Genomic DNA, 18,134 nt, shown 5'->3' on the forward strand with positions numbered 1-18,134 from the left:
ATTCGCCCACACAAATCCCATGATGCTCCTGTTTACCAGTGTGAAAAAGGCCTTGGGGATCATAATGGGAAGGCACTGGAACACAAAGAGAAACCTCGGGAGGACCGTCATTTTGACCGACTGCAACCTACCCGCTAGTGAGAGTGGCAGCATATCCCATCTTTTAAAATCCTCCTCCATCTGCTCCACCAACCACGTCAAATTGAGCTTGTGCAGGGCCCCCCAACTCCTAGCTACTTGGATCCTCGGTACCAAAAGCTCCTTTCCGCCCTCTTCAGCGGTAGCTCGTCTATCCCCCTTCCCTGGTCCCCTGATGCACCACAAAGAGCTCACTCTTCCCTACGTTGAGTTTATACCCCAAAATGTCCCCAAACTCCCTAAGGATCCGCATGACCTCCGCCATCCCCTCCACTGGATCCGCCACATACAGCAACAGATCGTCCGCATACAGCGACACCCGGTGTTCCTCCCCCCCCCGGACCAGTCCCCTCCATTTCCTGGACTCCCTCAGTGCCATGGCCAGCGGCTCAATGGCAGTGCAAACAACAAGGGGGATAAGGGGCACATCCCTGCCTTGTCCCCCGGTACAGCCGAAAGTACTCCGACCTCCGCCAGTTCGTAGCCACACTCGCCACTGGAGCTCTATATAGCAGCCTGACCCAACTGATGAACCCCTCCCCGAACCCAAACCTCCGCAACACTTTCCAAAGATACTCCCACTCCACCCGATCAAAGGGCTTCTCCGCGTCCATAGGTGCCACTACCTTCGCTTCCCCCTCCACCGAGGGCATCATAATCACATTGAGGAGCATCCGCACATTTGTATTTAACTGCCTACCCATCCCAAATCCCGTCTGGTCCTCATGAATCACCCCCGGGACACAGTCCTCAATTCTCGTAGCCAGCACCTTAGCGTCAACATTGAGGAGCGAGATCGGTCTCTACGACCTATATTGCAATGGATCCTTGTCCCGCTTCAAGATCAAAGGAAGTGACATTGTTGGGGGCAAGGTCCCCCCCTCCCTCGCCTTTTTAAAAGTCCTCACTAACAACGGGCCCAGTAGGTCCACGTATTTCCTGTAGGATTCAACCGGGAACCCATCCGGCCCCAGGGCCTTCCCCGCCTACATGCTCCCCAATCCTTTAACCAGCTCCTCCAGCCCAATCGGCGCCCCCAAACCAGCCACCTCCTCCTCCTCCTCCACCCTCGGGAACCTCAGCTGATCTAGGAATCGTCGCATCCCCTCCTCCCCCGCTGGGGGCTCAGACCTGTACAGATCCCCATAGAAGTCCCTAAATACCTCGTTTATTCTCACCGCACTCCGCATCGTATTCCCCCCTCTATCCCTAACTCCACCAATCTCCCTCGCTGCCTCCCTCTTACGAAGCTGATGTGCCAGCATCCGACTCGCCTTCTCCCCATACTCATACGTCGCCCCCTGCGCTTTCCTCCACTGTGCCTCTGCTTTCCCCGTGGTCAACAGGTCGAATTCCGTCTGGAGGTTCCGTCGCTCCCTAAGTAGCCCCTCCTCGGGGGCCTCTGCATACCTCCTGTCTACCCTCAGATTCTCCCCCACCAACCTCTCCTCTCCCTGTGGGCCCTAATGGAGATTAGCTCTCCCCTGACCACCGCCTTCAACGCCTCCCAGACTACCCCCACCTGCACCTCCCCGTTGTCGTTGGCTTCCAAGTATCTTTCAATACACCCCCGCACCCGCCCGCACACCCCCTCATCCGCCAACAGTCCCACATCAAGGCGCCACAGCGGGAGCTGGTCCCTCTCCTCCCCCAACTCCAGCTCCACCCAATGCGGGACGTGGTCCGAGATGGCTATGGCCGAATATTCTGTTCCCTCCACTTTCGGGATTAGCGCCCTACTCAAAATGAAAAAATCTATCAGGGAGTAGGCTCTATGGATGTGGGAAGAGAAGGAAAATTCCCTGGCCAGCGGCCTGGCAAACCTCCATGGATCCACTCCCCCCATCTGGTCCATAAACCCCCTGAGCACCTTGGCCGCAGCCGGCCTCTTACCCGTCCTGGACCTAGAACGGTCCAGTGCTGGGTCCAGCACCGTGTTGAAGTCCCCCCCCATTATCAAGCTTCCTACCTCCAGATCCGGAATCCGACTCAGCATGAGTTTCATAAATCCGGCATCATCCCAATTCGGGTCATGTACGTTCACCAGTACCACCCACACCCCCTGCAACCTACCACTCACCATCACATAGCGACCTCCATTATCCACTACAATATTCAGTGCCTCGAACGACACCCGCTTCCCCACCAGTATTGCAACCCCTCTGTTCTTCGCATCCAGCCCTGAATGAAAGACCTGCCTTACCCATCCCTTTCTCAGCCTAACCGTATCTACCACCTTCAGATGTGTCTCCTGGAGCATGACCACGTCTGCCTTCAGTCCCTTTAACTGCGCGAACACCCGGGCCCTCTTGACCGGCCCGTTCAGGCCCCTCACATTCCAAGTTATCAGTCGGATCGGGGGGCGACTCACCCCCCCACCCCCTGCCAACTAATCATCTCCTTTTCTAGGCCAGCCAGCGCCTCCCGCACCCTCTAGTTCCCCAGGCGGCGGACCCCCGCCCCGACTACCTCTCCTACTTCCACCTCCCCTTTGACCAATGCAGCAGCAACCCAGTTCCCCCCCCCCCAGATCCTCATCTAGCCTTTTTGCTCCCCCATGACACTCCCGTCAGTCAGCTGACTCCTGCTGACCCCGGCCTCTCCCGCCATTCCATCGACCCCCCAGTGTGAGAGTCCCCCCACCCCTTGGCAGTCAGTGGGCACTCCTCTCCAGCACTGCCCTTCCCCCCGGCCCCGCCCCCATCCTTCCCTAACGCGGGAAAAAGCCCGCGCTTTCCTGAGCCAGCCCCGCCCCCCTCTCTTCCATCCCCGCAACTCCCCATCCCCGGGCCTCCACCCCCCTCTTCCTCCGTGGGGCCCTGCCCCTCCAATACCGACGCCCACACCCTCCCACAGCCCCCACATCAAATCCATTCACCCATCCCCACCCAGCACTCAAACAAAAAGAACATTCCCCAAACGCGGTAAACACAGTAAACATCCCCCCACGACAAACCCTCAATTTGAGTCCAACTTTTCAGTCTGTATAAAGTTCCATGCCTCATCAGGCGTTTCTAAATAGTGGTGCCGATCTTGGAATGTGACCCACAATCGCGCTGGCTGCAGCATCCCGAACTTCATCCCCTTCCACCTTAGCCCGGTTGAAACCAGCCCTCTTCTTAGCCACCTCCGCACTCCAGTCCTGATAAATTTGGATCTCCGTGTTCTCCCACCTGCTGCTCCGCTCTTTTTTGGCCCATCTCAGGCCACACTCTCTGTCCATAAAGCGGTGGAACCTCACCACTACAGCCCTTGGCGGCTCGTTGGCTTTGGGTCTCCTTGCCAGGGCCCGATGAGCCCCATCCAGCTCCAGGGGCCTCGGGAAAGCTCCCGCGCCCATCAGCGAATTGAGCATCGTGCTTATATATGCCCCGGCATCGTGCCCCTCCACTCCTTCAGGAAGACCCAGAATCCGAAGATTCTTCCTCCTCGACCTAGTCTCCAGGTCCTCAATTTTTCTGCCCACTCTTGTGCAGCGCCTCGTGCGCCTCCACCTTCACCGCCGGGCCCAGGATCGCGTCCTCGTTCTCCGATGCTTTTTGCCGCACCTCCCGAATCGCCGCCCCTTGGGCCTTCTGGGTCTCCACTAGCTTCTCAATCGCCGCCTTCATTGGCGCCAGCATTTCTGACTTCAGCTCCTCAAAGCAGCGTTTAAGAAACTCCTGCTGCTCCTGCGACCACTGCGCCCACGCTGCCTGGTCTCCACCCGCCGCCATCTTGCTTTTCCTCCCTCGCACTTTTCGCTGCACCAGGATCACCTTTTTAGCCGCTCCACTCCTGGTCCAACCCATATAATGTCGGGGGGACCTTGCTGTCACCTTCCCACACTGGAAGCCGTCGAACAACTGCCGTTGGAGCCCCTCTGAAGAGCCCAAAAGTCCATTCCCGGAGGGAGCTGCCGTACGTGCGACCTACCTAGGAATAGCCGCAACTGGAAGTCCTAGTTCTTATGTTCTTATAACTTCCCTGCAGCACACTTCAGTGCACACCTTTAAAAGGGGTGCCTTTTGGGGGTGGCTCTGTGTACATTTGCCCAATCATCGATGAGTAACAACTTGCATTTATATAGCACCATCAACATAGTAAAGCATCCCAAGGTGCATAACAGGACCATTATTAAACAAGATTTTATGCCGAGTTACATAACACAACCCATATGAGGGCAGGTGACCAGAAGCTCAGTTTTAAAGGGCGGAAAGAGATAGGTATAGAGGTGGGAGGGGTTTGGATTCCAGGGATGAAGGAGTGCAGTAAAGTGGGTAGAGTGGAGAATCTGAGATTCTTCTTAAGAGAACTTGTTCAAAATCATGAGGGGCCTGGGCAACGGAGGTAAAGAGAAAGGGATCTCACTGATCAAGAATCAGCGAGGAAAATCTCTTTCGAAAAACAAATACACAGCGAGCGGCTCGGAATGCGCTGCCCGGACACGGTGCGAACAGAGACAGATTCAACCGGGGCTTTCAAAAGCGAACCGAAAGTTTCCAGGGCTACGGGAGGGTGGAGTGATCAGAGTCGCTCACACGGGGAGGCAGCACAGACATGGTGGGCCAAATGGCCTCCTCTTGCCCAGCAGCCTTTCTGCGACTGGCAGAGGGACTTCAGGAACGCAGTCCAAAGCACCACCCGTTATTTCATACGGTTTAAGTGAATGTTTACATATCGGATTTCCGTTCAAGGCAGTTAACATGGAAGCATAACCAAAATTCATGACAACAGGAAGGACTTGCATTCAGAAGATTTAAATTAAATCACGACTGGCTTTCAAAAGAAGTCGGTAAAAAGACGATTGAGAACTCGCTCAAGTACTGACTTAAATCTGGTAGTTTCAGAGTAATAGATTGGTGCTTAAATCTTCCCTTGTCCTTACCTGGTCCTTTGGCTCCTCCTGCTAGGATGCGACCAAGTCGAAATATGATAGCTCGCTCATACTCCTTGACAATCTGTGACAAAGGAGGAACAGAAAGAAGACACCTGAAGATCCCATTTGGTTCTGTTTGGTACACCACACTCAAAACTACCAGGAAACCATGTTCTAATCAAACGGCGATCGCTAAACAAAGAAAATACCTTCCACTTGTAAGAAAAACTGCCCGTCACCGAGGGCTGGTGCGACTGTCAGTAAAGCAAAGCCAACGGCACCTTTAGCCTAAACCCAGTCCAGATTGGCGCGTTGACAATCATTTTCCACTGGCTGGCAATGAGCCAGCAGCCAACTTGCTGGGCGATTGTAAAGAATCCTAATTAGAAGCTGACTAGATTGGGAACAGAATCGTTGCCACCGTTCTGATGCCTAGCGGGGCAGTGTCACCCAGGTAGCAAAAAGAAAGCAAGTGACTGGATATCCAAAAGCAGGAAAGCCCCCCCCACCGATGGGCCTCAAGGCAGCTCTGAGCGATCTCATTACTTTTGAATCAGAGCACGTCCGATTCTACAACAACTCGGCCGCAGACGGAGCTGTCAGTTCCAAGCACTGAGCGACTTTCAGCCAGTCATTTCTCAATATGCAGTTTGACATCGCCCTCATTTTTATGCAGAGTTCTCATTCCCAACATGAATACGGCTGTTGTGCTGCTCCACAGGGAACAGAGCTCTCTGTTGCCTTAGTTGCCATCTCCGAAACCAAATTTTAAACAAAAATTTCCTTCCACCTTCCCCTTGTCGCCAGCCCCAGCCTCTATCATTATACGCTCAGGGTGACACACGCCAATATCGGAGAGCCCAGCACTAAACCTGTCCCATCGGGAGAGATCCATTCCAAACTCTTTGTTTGCCCAACTACAGCACGGTATTTTGGTCACAGCAGATCAACAGCCTTCACGTTAGGAAAAGGCTCTTTGATGATTGAAAAGAGATCCGACATGAGTAGCATTTCGTGCTCAATGCCTGATCCAGGCTGGTTACAGCAGATTACACTCGCTCTCTAATGTGCTGCTCAATCCAAACTCTTATAGAAGGAGCTGCAATTCATCCGAATTGTCAAAACATTAGAACAATGGTGATCCACTGGTTCCAATCTCATTTTGTTTGTTCTTTATAATTTGAAACCTTGAGTTATGCAATGCTTGACTTCAATGAAAAATAAAATCAGTATTAAAGCCACTGCAATGGGAAGTGGATCAGCAGAAGGCACCAAGGAGGACCTATTGCATCATTTGGGGGTGCAAGGCAATTAATCTCCCAAGCAGTGGATCCCAATAAAGTATGCTCTTTTAAATCAGTTTGGCGCCTTAATGTGTGTGTGGCCTTACCTTTATAAGATACATGTTGCATTGCATGGTGTGTAATACCTTTAGAAAGTATGAGCGGCTCATGTTGGGAATGAGCACTCTGCATAAAAATGAGGGCGACGTCAAACTGCATAATGAGAAATGACTGGCTGAAAGTCGCTCAGTCTGGCTGCATCACCGCCTGGTGTGGCAACTGCTCAGCCCAAGACCGCAAGAAACTACAGAGAGTCGTGAACACAGCCCAGTCCATCACACGAACCTGCCTCCCATCCATTGACTCGGTCTACACCTCCCACCCGGCTTATTCACTCTTCCAAGGCCGCACTTGTAATATTGCGCACAATTCTGGTCACCACACTACCAGAAGGATGTGGAGGTTTTGGGGAGGGTGCAGAGGAATTTAACCAGGATGTTGCCTGGTCTAGGGGCTGGTTTAGCACAGGGCTAAATCGCTGGCTTTGAAAGCAGACCAAGGCAGGCCAGCAGCACGGCTCAATTCCCTTACCAGCCTCCCCAAACAGGCGCCGGAATGTGGCGACTAGGGGTTTTTCACAGTAACTTCATTTAAAGCCTACTTGTGACAATAAGTGATTTTCATTTGATTTTTCATTCATTTCATTTCTTGAGGGTGTTAGCTATGTGGAGAGGGTGAATAGACTCTGACTGTTTTCATTAGAACAACGGAGGTGGAGGGATGACCGATAGAGGTCTACAAGATTATGAGAGGCATGGATAGAGTGGATGGGCAGGCACTCTTTCCCAGGGTGGAGGGGTCAGTCACCAGGAGGCATAGGTTTAAGGTCCATGGGCAAAGTTAAGAGGAGATGTGAGAGGAAAGTTTTTTTGTTTTTTTACACAGAGAGTGGTGAGTGCTTGGAACGCGTTGCCAGGGGAGGTTGTGGAAGCAGATACATTAACGGTGTTCAAAAGGCAACTCGACAAATACGTAGATAGGATGGATATAGATGGATACGGCACTAGGAAGTGCTGAGGGTTTTGGCCAAGGTTGGCATCATGACCGGTACAGGTTTAGAGGGCCGAAGAGCCTGTGCCTGTGCTGTATTGTCCTTTGTTCTTCAATCAGGCAGGAGATACAACGGTCTGGGAATACGTATTAACAGATGCAAAAACAGCTTCTTCCCCGCTGTTACCAGACTCCCAAATGACCTTCTTATGGGCCAATCTGATCTCTTCACACATTTTCTCTACTGAGTAGTACTACACTCCTGTATGCTTCACCTGATGCCTGTGTCTATACATTTAGAGTGTTTATTTTATGTTTGCCCTATTATGTATTTTCTTTTCATGTACGGAATGATAGGTCTGAACCGTACACAGAACAATACCTTTCACTGTACCTTTCATTGGTACACTTAACAATGAACAAATCCAATCCAGTCCTTACCTTCATGCACAACCAGATGGACAGGGGGAAACTGATAATCATGAAGAAATAGGACAGTATAACCAAGATCCAGCCACAACAGCCAAGGCTCACGTTGGACTGATCTGTGAAGAAAAATAAGAACAGATTTAAATGTTGCTTTGTAAAAGGGAGCAACTGATTTTGAAGCTGTACACCAGTAAATAATGAGTCAGTAAAAAAAACATGCTAACTTATGGTAAAACGTAGATTCCAGATGAAAGCCTTTCTCTGGTCACTGTTTCAACACCCGGCTTAGATATATGTGAACATTCCCAGTGATCTGTACACCAATATTATATCTGCATTCTTTTGGCAGAGGCTAAACGGGAGAGCTATCACATCCTGTATGTTCTATGTGTTTCTGGCTTAGATCCACAAAGGTTTGAAGCAGACAAGCCCATTCACATTAATAATAATCTTTATTGTCACAAGTAGGCTTACATTAACACTGCAAATGAAGTTACGGTGAAAAGCCCCTAGTCGCCACACTCCGATGCCTGATCGGGTACACGGAGGGAGAATTCAGAATGTCCAATTCACCTAACAAGCACGTCTTTCGGGACTTGCGGGAGGAAACCGGAGCACCCGGAGGAAACCCATGCAGACACGGGGAGAACATGCAGACTCCGCACAGACAGTGACCCAAGCCGGGAATCGTACCTGGGACCCTGGCGCTGTGAAGCAACAGTGCTAACCACTGTGCGCCCGTGCCGCCTCATCTAGCACATCTGTCACAGCTCTTTGTGAGCACACCCAGCATTTCCCTCTGACATCATCCATGTGATGACCCTCGACAGTGTTTCTGAAAAAGGTAGGGAGCAAGGTAACGCCCGCTAATAAGTGGTCAGAATTCTGATGGTTATGGTTCATTCATGAAAAGAACTGCTGCATACACGCAGTTTAAGTTTCTGCATTTGATGGCTACGGTCGTTTACTCTATTCAATGGTGTTAAATGGGAATGCTCCTGAAAGTCAGCTTGTGTTTCAAAGCTTCAACATGGGAATTGCGTTATCACGACACCTATTTGCTGTCCTGATATGGTCCTTCAGTACCTAAAACCAACAACACAATGCAAAGTTATTTAATGAAAAACCATCTCTGTCCAACAATGGAACTACCTCCCTTATTTACTTTTATTATGCAGACATCTGTTTGATCCCTCATAAATTATTCACTTTTATTTAACACGGGAACTCGCAAGTATAAAAGCTGTTCGGGTGCACTATTTTTAAGCACAAATTAGATCAGTACGCAGCCGTTTGTTCCAGGAACTATTAGCCTCACTTATATGAATTCAATCAGCTTGGGCTGATAAGTGGCAAGTAACATTTCTGCCACAAAATGCCACAGAATGACCATCTCCAACATCCAACCATCGCCCCTTGACATTACCCACTATCAGCATCCTGGGGTTACCTTTGACCAGGAACTGAACTGGACTAGCCATAAAATTACTGTGGCGGGCAGCACGGTGGCACAGTGGTTAGCACTGCTGACTCACGGCAACAAGGTCCCAGGTTCGATCCCAGCTCTGGGTCACTGTCCGTGTGGAGTTTGCGCATTCTCCCCGTGTCTGTGTGGGTTTCGCCCCACAGCCCAAAGATGTGCAGGGTAGGTGAATTGGCCACGCTAAATTGCCCCTTAATTGGAAAAAATGAATTGGATACTCTAAATTTATATAAATAAATAAATTAAATTACGGTGGCTACAAGAGCAGGTCAGAGACAGTTAGTAACTCACCTCCCGACTTCCCGAGGCCTGCCCACCATCTACAAGGCACAAGTCAGGAGTGCAATGGAACACTCCTCCGCTTGCCTGCACGAGTGCAGCTCCAACAGCTCTCAAGAAGCTCTACACCATCCAGGACAAAGCAGCCCACTTGAACGGTACCCCATCCACTGCCTTAAGCATTCACCCTCTCCACCATCGGCGCACAGTGGCAGCCGTGTGTACCATCGGCAAGATGCACTATGGCACCCTCACTAAGGGTCCATAGGCAGCACCTTCCAAACCCGCAACCTCTCCAACCTCGAAGAACATGGCTAACAACCACATGAAAATGTCGCCACCGGTAAGTTCCTCCCCAAGCTACACACCATCCTGACTTTAAACTATAACTGCTGTTCTTTCACGGTCACCAGGTCAAAATCCTCCCTGGCAATACCTTCCATATGGACTTCAATGGCTCATGGCAGCTCACCACCACCTTCCCAAGCGCAATTAGGCATGGGTAATAAATTTGAGAAATCAAATAAAATGACTGGGTGAATCGCAAATACCAATGAAATGAAAATAAAGATTCAAGCTCGTTATTCAAAAATAAATTCTTTAAATTAGTCTATTTTGTGGTTTATATCGTATTCGGTAAATCTCTCCCCATACAGCAAGCCTCAATGTCCTTTGAGGAATGGTTGAGGACTCTGGTTCTGTGCTCGTTGGAGTTAAGAAGGATGAGGGGGGGGATCTTATTAAAACTTGCAGGATACTGCGAGGCCTGGATAGAGTGGACGTGGAGAGGATGTTTCCACTTGTAGGAAAAGCTAGAACCAGAGGACACAATCTCAGACTAAAGGCAAGATCCTTCAAAACAGGTGAGGAGGAATTTCTTCAGCCAGAGGGTGGTGAATCTGTGGAACTCTTTGCCACAGAAGGCTGTGGAGGCCAAATCACTGAGTGTCTTTAAGTCAGAGATAGATAGGTTCTTGATTAATAAGGGGATCAGGGGTTATGGGGAGAAGGCAGGAGAATGGGGATGAGAAAATATCAGCCAAGACTGAATGGCGGAGCAGACTCGATGGGCCGAATGGCCTAATTCTGCTCCTATGTCTTCTGGTCTTTTGAACTCAACATTTTCCTCCTCTTCCATTGCACTCACATTCCCAGCCACATTGCTCGCAGTTTAATGGAAAAAATCTCTGTGCTGCAGTTACTGAATGGATCTTGGATCAACAGACCCAATAGAAATTTAGTCCATTGATTGGCCCAGTGAGTTTCTTCTCGCAATGATCAATAAAGCAAAATACTGCAGATGCTGGAAATCTGAATTCAGAGGAAATGCTGTAAATACTCAGCAGGTTAGGCAGCTTCTGTGGAGAGAGAAGCTGAGTTAACCTTTCGTCAGAACAGACCTTCGAAGTTGATGAAAGGTCATTGACCTGAAACGTTAACTCGGTCTCTCTCTTCACAGATGCTGCCTGACCTTCGTATTTCCAGCACTTTCTGTTTTTTATTTCAGCGTTACATTAAGGCTTTGTAACTAAAGGGGGAAGATTCTCCATCCCCCCCAAGACACATTGTGCAACTCTTAACATGAGCAAACACAGTAAAGACCTTAATTGTTACACAAAATTGCTGTATTTGGTATATTTGTACCAATACACTATGGAGGAAAAGACAGGGAGAGAGCAACATTTATTTCCCACGGGATGTGGGTATCCTGTTGCACATTCCTAGTTACCCTTGAATTTGGCTTGCTTGGCCATTACGGAGGGCAGTTAAGAGTCAAGCACATTGCTGTGTGGATCTGGAGACACATGTCAGCCAGACCAGCTAAGGACAACAGATTTCCTTCCCTAAATGACATTAGTGAAGTGTTTTTTTTTTTAAAAACGATAATGGTCACCGTGACTGCGGCTAGCTTTCAACTCATGGTTTTCATGAATTGAATTTGTGCTCCGTCAGCTGACGTGGTGGGATTTGAACCTGTGTCCCCAGAGCATTAATCTGGGCCACGGGATCACTGATCCAGTGACATCACTACTACCTGTAGCCACTTAAAATGGCCAACTCCCGATTCAAAATGGCGAGCGGCAAAGGCTGATGGGAAAGTCAGCCAACAAGAGAAAAACCAGCAGCTGCAGGCTGGCTGTGTATTTACCTCTGGAAAGGCCAGACAAGATCGAATCCAGCAACCATCAGCATAACAAAACACCAGCCATCTGCATACTAATGAGCAATCCCCGGGAACAATAAGCAACATTTAGACACACAAAGCAAAACCAGACTCTTGGCGCCAGCAGAAGCCGACACAAATGGAGGTGAACGAGCACCTCAAGACCGCCCATCGATCAGGGAACCGCTCCAGCATTGGAGAAAATCGAACCAAGCGATTGGGACAAAGTCCAATCACTTGGGACCAGGTACAGGGTCCGCCCCGAAAGGTGGGAAGCCCCTGGGAACTATAAGAATTGAGCCCCAAGTTCAAATCGCTCTCTTCTCCACCGCTTCTCCAGCTCCTCACTCTTCAGCAGCTGATCGAAACTGTAAGACTTACTTCAACGCTCGCTACGAGATAGGCGCTCCTAGCTATCAATCTGTACCACCTTCGAAACCCGCAGGCTCAGAACCCGAACGAAAGGCCATTCGTTTCCCTGACCTGGTGGGCCAGTTCCAAGTTAAGTATAGGCCTGTTAGTTGTAGAAGTCGCTTAGACGTAGAATTTATACATGAGTAGTGGTTACTGTGTATAATAAATGTGCTTTGATTTAAATCTTACTAATCGGTGTATTGGATTATTGATCATTACTCGGACTTGAACCACGTGGCGGTATCATAAAGATACCTGGCGACTCGAGAGCAAAGGTAATAAAACAGAGCAATTAAACCAAGGAGAAAATTAGCAACATACCTCACCGCCTTCCTGCCCCATACTTAAACTTGTTAACGATGCAATTTCAATTCATCGGGCGGGATGTTTCGGCCGCCCACGCACCGAATTCCTGCCCGAGGTCAACCGACCGCTACATGGTCCACCCGGTTTTCTGTCGCACCCTGGACAAGTCTGGGAAATTTACCCCATCGTCTCAACGTATCCCGACCAGGCAAAAAAAACTAAATGCTCTCCCCAGAATACAACTGCAGCTGGACATGTCTTTGCAACAAACTGCTCCGCTGTAATCATCTAATAATGTAAACTAGTTACAGTAATCCCCTGTACATTCAACTTGATAATTAACCCTGCAGTGCTCATCTTTTAAGACCTACTGCAGAGACTTTAATTAAACTCAGCACCTTAGAAACCTGACTGAAGAAAACTAGCCTTATCTTAGCTTCGAACAGCTTTCACTTCATTGTACATATAGAAATACAAGCGGCAGAGGCACAATAAAAAAGCCTTTGCATTTACGTCGCACCTTTCTTGACCGAGGGATGCAAAGTGCTTTGCAGTCAATTCCTTTGAAATGCGGTCGTTGTTGTCATGTGAGAAGCGTGGCAGCCAATGTATAATAATATAATGATCTTTATTGTCACAAGTAGGCTTACATTAACACTGCAATGAGGTTACTGTGAAAAGCCCCTAGTCGCCACATTCCGGCGCCTGTTCGGGTACACGGAGGGAGAATTCAGAATGTCCAAATTACCTAACAGCCCGTCTTTCGGGACTTGTGGGAGGAAACCGGAGCAGCCGGAGGGAGCCCACGCAGACACGGGGAGAACGTGCAAACTCCGCACGGCCAGTGACCCAAGCCGGGAATCGAACCCGGGACCCTGGAGCTGTGAAGCAACGGTGCTAACCACTGTGCTATTGTGCCGCCAGTTGCACGCAGCGAGGTCCCACAAAACAGCAATTTGATAAATGAGATCATTAGTTTTACTGATTTTGGTTACTGGATAAATATTGGCCAGGACACGTGCCATGGAATTCTGTACACCCACTTGAGGGAGGCAGGTTTCCTCAAAGCCGGCAGTTCCAACAGTTCCCTCAGTACTGCACTGGAGTGTCCGCCTTGATATCGTAGTCACGTTCCTGGAGCGGGACTTGAACCTCTGACCTTCTGCATCAGGATGCAAGAGCACAGCTGACCGAGCCATGACGAGTGCTTCAATGGAGGTTAGCCACTCAACAGGAGCGGCTCGGAGAGAGAAAAGAAAATACACGAAAGGGAAGGGATTTTAAGGAATCCTTTGAAGAAAGGAGCAAATTGCTGAGGAAAGGAGTTGTAGCAAGACAGGGGCTTGATGTCTGAAGGGCCAGCAGGGTGTTAACCCTCTAGGATTGGCCCGGAGTCACCAGGAATTGAGGATCAATCTTCCAGACACTGATGTGTGCAACCCTGGAGAGAAATCATCGGGACATGAAAAGAGGTGGTTATTTTTGTTATTTTCCTTGAACATTTCTCTTTCCCAGATAGATAAATATTGAAAATGAGGAGTGTGAGAGGGAGGGGAAGAATTGGGGAGCTAGGGTTGGAGGAGGTTCTATAGGGCAGGGCGGGCCCAGGAATGAAAAGTGCCTCGTCGACGAATCACACGGAGGTCAAACAACGCACTAAATAAGCTTGTGGCCGCTAGGCCGAGACTGAGGAGATGTATAGCAGAGGTCTTCCACTGAAGCTGAAAAGGATGACTTCAGTTCCATTGACATTCAGCCACGACAAGCGGTTATTGCGGTTGAACAATGGCCAGGCACATCAATCATTTACCCTCAACCGGCTAAAATTAAAACTTATCCCAGCATACAAAACAAAAGCCTTTCCACTGTTTATTCCCAAGGTACAGACTCAGGAGGTGAAAAAAATTGAAATGTAGAGAAGCGTATGTACAGTAAATAAAACGATTAGGTAATAATTCTGTGCAAAGTATCAGCAACATACAAATCTGCACAAACTGCAGTGATTTTAATGTCACACGTCCCCACCTCAGGGCTTAAACCGATCTGAACATGTTAACCCTCAATACTGGCTTGATAGACCACAAGATGTAGGAGCAGAAGTAGGCCATTCGGCCCATCGAGCGTGCTCCACCGTTCAACGAGATCATGACTGATCTGACATGATAATCCTCAACTCAACTCTCCCGGCGGAGGGGCCTCCTGCTCCTAATGCACATGTTCGCCTTAAATACATACACACACTTCTCCTCGACCACTCCAAATTGTAGCCCGTTCTACCTTCTCACTTTCCAGGCAACGAGCGTTAATCTGAATTCTCTACAGGCTCGCTGGCGACAATGTCACATTTATGGCCTCTAGTTTTGAACTTGACAAGTGGAAACACGTCAGCTAAAAGCCCAACGGGGAGGCACCTGTGACGATAGGACCAGAATCTCTGCTGAAGGGCATCTTTTTGAGCATGTGGGGAGAGAAAGAAGTTGGGTGGAAGTGGTCAAAACCTAGCAGGTAAAACTGCTTTCAGGTTCCCAGCATTTCAGCAACTTAGCAAGGTCACTTTATATGAATATTCTGGAGTGGCTTAACAGGTGATGGAAAAATATTGAACCACTTGGGCAACACGGCAGCATAGTGGTTAGCACAATTGCTTCACAGCTCCAGGGTCCCAGGTTCGATTCCGGCTTGGGTCACTGTCTGTGCGGAGTCTGCACGTTCTCACCGTGTGTGTGTGTGTGGGTTTCCTCCGGGTGCTCCGGTTTCCTCCCACAGTCCAAAGATGTGCAGGTTAGGTGGATTGGCTATGCTAAATTGCCCATAGTGTCCAAAATTGCCCTTTTAGTGTTGGGTGGGGTTACTGGGTTATGGGGATAGGGTGCAGGTGTGGGCTTGGGTAGGGTGCTCTTTCAAAGAGCTGGTGCAGACTCGATGGGCCGAATGGCCTCCTTCTGCACTGTAAACTCAATGGTACTCAAGGCCAGTTCAAAATCAAGAATAAATACATCGGAACAGGGTGGGTGCAGAAAAGCTGGAAAATAAAATGGACAAGACAAACTCCAAATTTCCTTGTCTTCAGAATTAGCTTTAAAGTTTTCTTTCAAGACTGGATTTCTGTGTTGTCAATAAGGTCCAATGGTGGGTGTGTAAAATCTTAACACCACCCAGATATTTACACCCCCGCAGTACTTATACCGATTTGATCTTTTTGTACGTTCTAGCTTTTAGACATCCCGTTTGTCTGAAGTACTTGTGGTCACCACTTGTGGTGGCAGTACTGTGAGTGATAAATGAACAAGTAGCAGATCACAGATTAAAGCAGATTGGCTAAAGTTCCTGTAGCACATTTGTACCGGTGCAATAAATACGGTGACACTTTATCTTAACCGTGATTTCCTTCCCCATTCTGACTATTCTGACTAACCCCCCCACCACCACCCTCAAGTCTTGGTTGGATTAGAATTTAATGGGTGCTGCCTGTCCTCTGCTATTCTGCCCACTCGTCAGGTGATAAGTCAAGGTCTGCTATTTGATTGCGAGAAGCATCACAACCAGGCCCCAATTCTGATCTCACAAAATTCCAGGGAGGGGCATGTGGGCCGGCTTGTGATCAGGATCAGCAAAATTGCCCAAGAGCAAATGCCAACTACAGGATCCTTGCCACAGCCTGGGTCAGACCTGGCACCTTCCTGCATGGCTCATTGTGCAACGGGAAGTTTCCAATCATAATTGCCTGACAGGTATTTAATCAGTCACCAGCGCCTGCCTAAAGCATCCTGTACCCTGCTCCCAGGCGATCCCACAGGTTAACTCTTAACTGCCCTCTGAAATGGACAAGCAAACCACTCACTTCAAGGGCAATTAGGGATGGGCAACAAGTGCCTGTGGTATCCACATCTCATGAGGTTCTTCGCAGGGTCAACATCAAAATAAGGGGAAGTAGATTTAGGACTGAGTTTAGGAGGAACTTCTTCACCCAAAGGGTTGTGAATCTATGGAATTCCTTGCCCAGTGAAGCAGTAGAGGCTCCTTCATTAAATGTTTTTAAGATAAAGATAGATAGTTTTTTGAAGAATAAAGGGATTAAGGGTTGTGGTGTTCAGGCCGGAAAGTGGAGCTGAGTCCACAAAAGATCAGCCATGATCTCATTGAATGGCGGAGCAGGCTCGAGGGGCCAGATGGCCTACTCCTGCTCCTAGTTCTTATGTTCTTATGTTCTTATATCCTCTTGCGCTCGTCTTAGTCCATTTCAGTTCAAGGTCGTGCACAGGGCTCACTTGATAAAGGCAACAACGGGCATTTTGTTTTTCTCTGGGGGACAGCTGTGAGCGTTGCTCTCGAGGACCGGCTACCCACACACATATGTTCAGGTCTTGTCCCAAGTTGGTGAGCTTCTGGGTCTCTTTCTTGAGCAGCATGTTAGGGATTCTTACTGCTGATCTGGGCCATGTCCACTGGTGGTCATTTTTGGGGTATCAGACTCGCCGGTGCTTCAGACAGGGGTGAAGGTGGATGTCCTCACCGTTGCCTCGTTGATAGCCCAGAGACCAGTTCCTCCGCTCCGCCCAGTGCCTCGGCCTGGTTGGGTGACCTCATGCCTTTCTTGCATTTGGAAATGGTCAAGTACACCATCAGGGGGTCGGTAGAAGCATTCTAACTAACCGAGCATTTTCTTTTTTAAAGGGTTAGTCACTGCTAGTTGTTAAGGGGTTTGGTTTAATGTTGGGGGTTTAAGTTAGTGTCGATTCTTGATTGTTTATCATGTTATTTTTGCACTGTGACTTGCATTAACTGTTTAATATTATTGTGTTTATAATAAAAGCTCTTTAAAAAAAGATGGGGAGAAATTGTTGCCGCTTGTAAAAGGATCAAGAAAGAGGGGGCCTGGAATTAAGAAAAGAAAAAGCCTTTTCCCGCAGCGAGCAGTTTGGATCTGGAACGCACTGCCTGGAAGTGTGGAGGAGGCAGGTTCAATCGAGGCATTAGATGATTATTTGAATGGAATGCAATGTGCAGGGGTACAGGGAAAAGGCAGGAGAATGACAGGAAGTCAGAATACTCAACTGGAGAGCCGGTACAAACACTGGGCCTTACATGCCATAACATTTTTGTGACCTACACTATATAATGTCGTCCCACCTTCGGAATTAAGTGAAAATAACCCATTTGACAAAGTCGCTGAAAATGTGGGGGTGTAGGTTTGATTCGATGGGTTAGACAGACACAGAGAGGTTGTTCTCCCCTGGCTGGGGAATCGAGACCACGGGAAGCGGAGACTCAGGATAAGGTGCCGATCGTTTAAGACTGAGGTGAGGAAAGGTTCCTTCAGGCAGAGGGTTGGGACTCTTTGGAATTCGCTGCCCAAGAGGGTAGCAAAACGCCCCCCTCTTTTGAATATATCGAAGTCTGAGATAGACAGCTTGTGTAACTCGGGGAATCGAGGGACATGGGGATTGGGCAGGAAAGGGTGGAGGCTGCTGATCGCGTTGAAAGACAGAGCAGGCTCGGAGGGGGGAGTGGGTGGTAGGATTCATTCCAACTCCAATTATGTTCAATTTCACAATCGTGGTCACTAACTCCATTTCCCAAGAGGAAGCTACAGGAAACATGTCCGTAAATTGGAAATCTGGCAAATTAATGCTGTTTGAAGGAATTCCAGAGGGCTGGACCGACATTACACCCTTCCCCGCCACAGAATAATTGGGAGAAAGAAATCAGCTCATGGCCCTATAGTGTGCA

General features: G+C 49.0%; 1 protein-coding gene across 1 annotated transcript in view; it reads right to left on the reverse strand.

Annotated features, from left to right (window-relative positions):
• Positions 1–18,134, reverse strand: part of stom (stomatin) — a 60,201-nt gene that overhangs the window by 41,626 nt on the left and 441 nt on the right. The window contains exons 2-3 of the mRNA XM_072488572.1: positions 7,771–7,874; positions 5,006–5,078 (exon numbers count right to left, since the gene is read on the reverse strand). Coding sequence (XP_072344673.1) covers positions 5,006–5,078; positions 7,771–7,874 — 177 coding nt within the window. The remainder of the gene's footprint in view (positions 1–5,005; positions 5,079–7,770; positions 7,875–18,134) is intronic.

The sequence above is a fragment of the Scyliorhinus torazame genome, chromosome 22 (genome assembly GCF_047496885.1).
Source record: "Scyliorhinus torazame isolate Kashiwa2021f chromosome 22, sScyTor2.1, whole genome shotgun sequence".
Classification (NCBI taxonomy): Eukaryota; Metazoa; Chordata; class Chondrichthyes; order Carcharhiniformes; family Scyliorhinidae; genus Scyliorhinus; species Scyliorhinus torazame.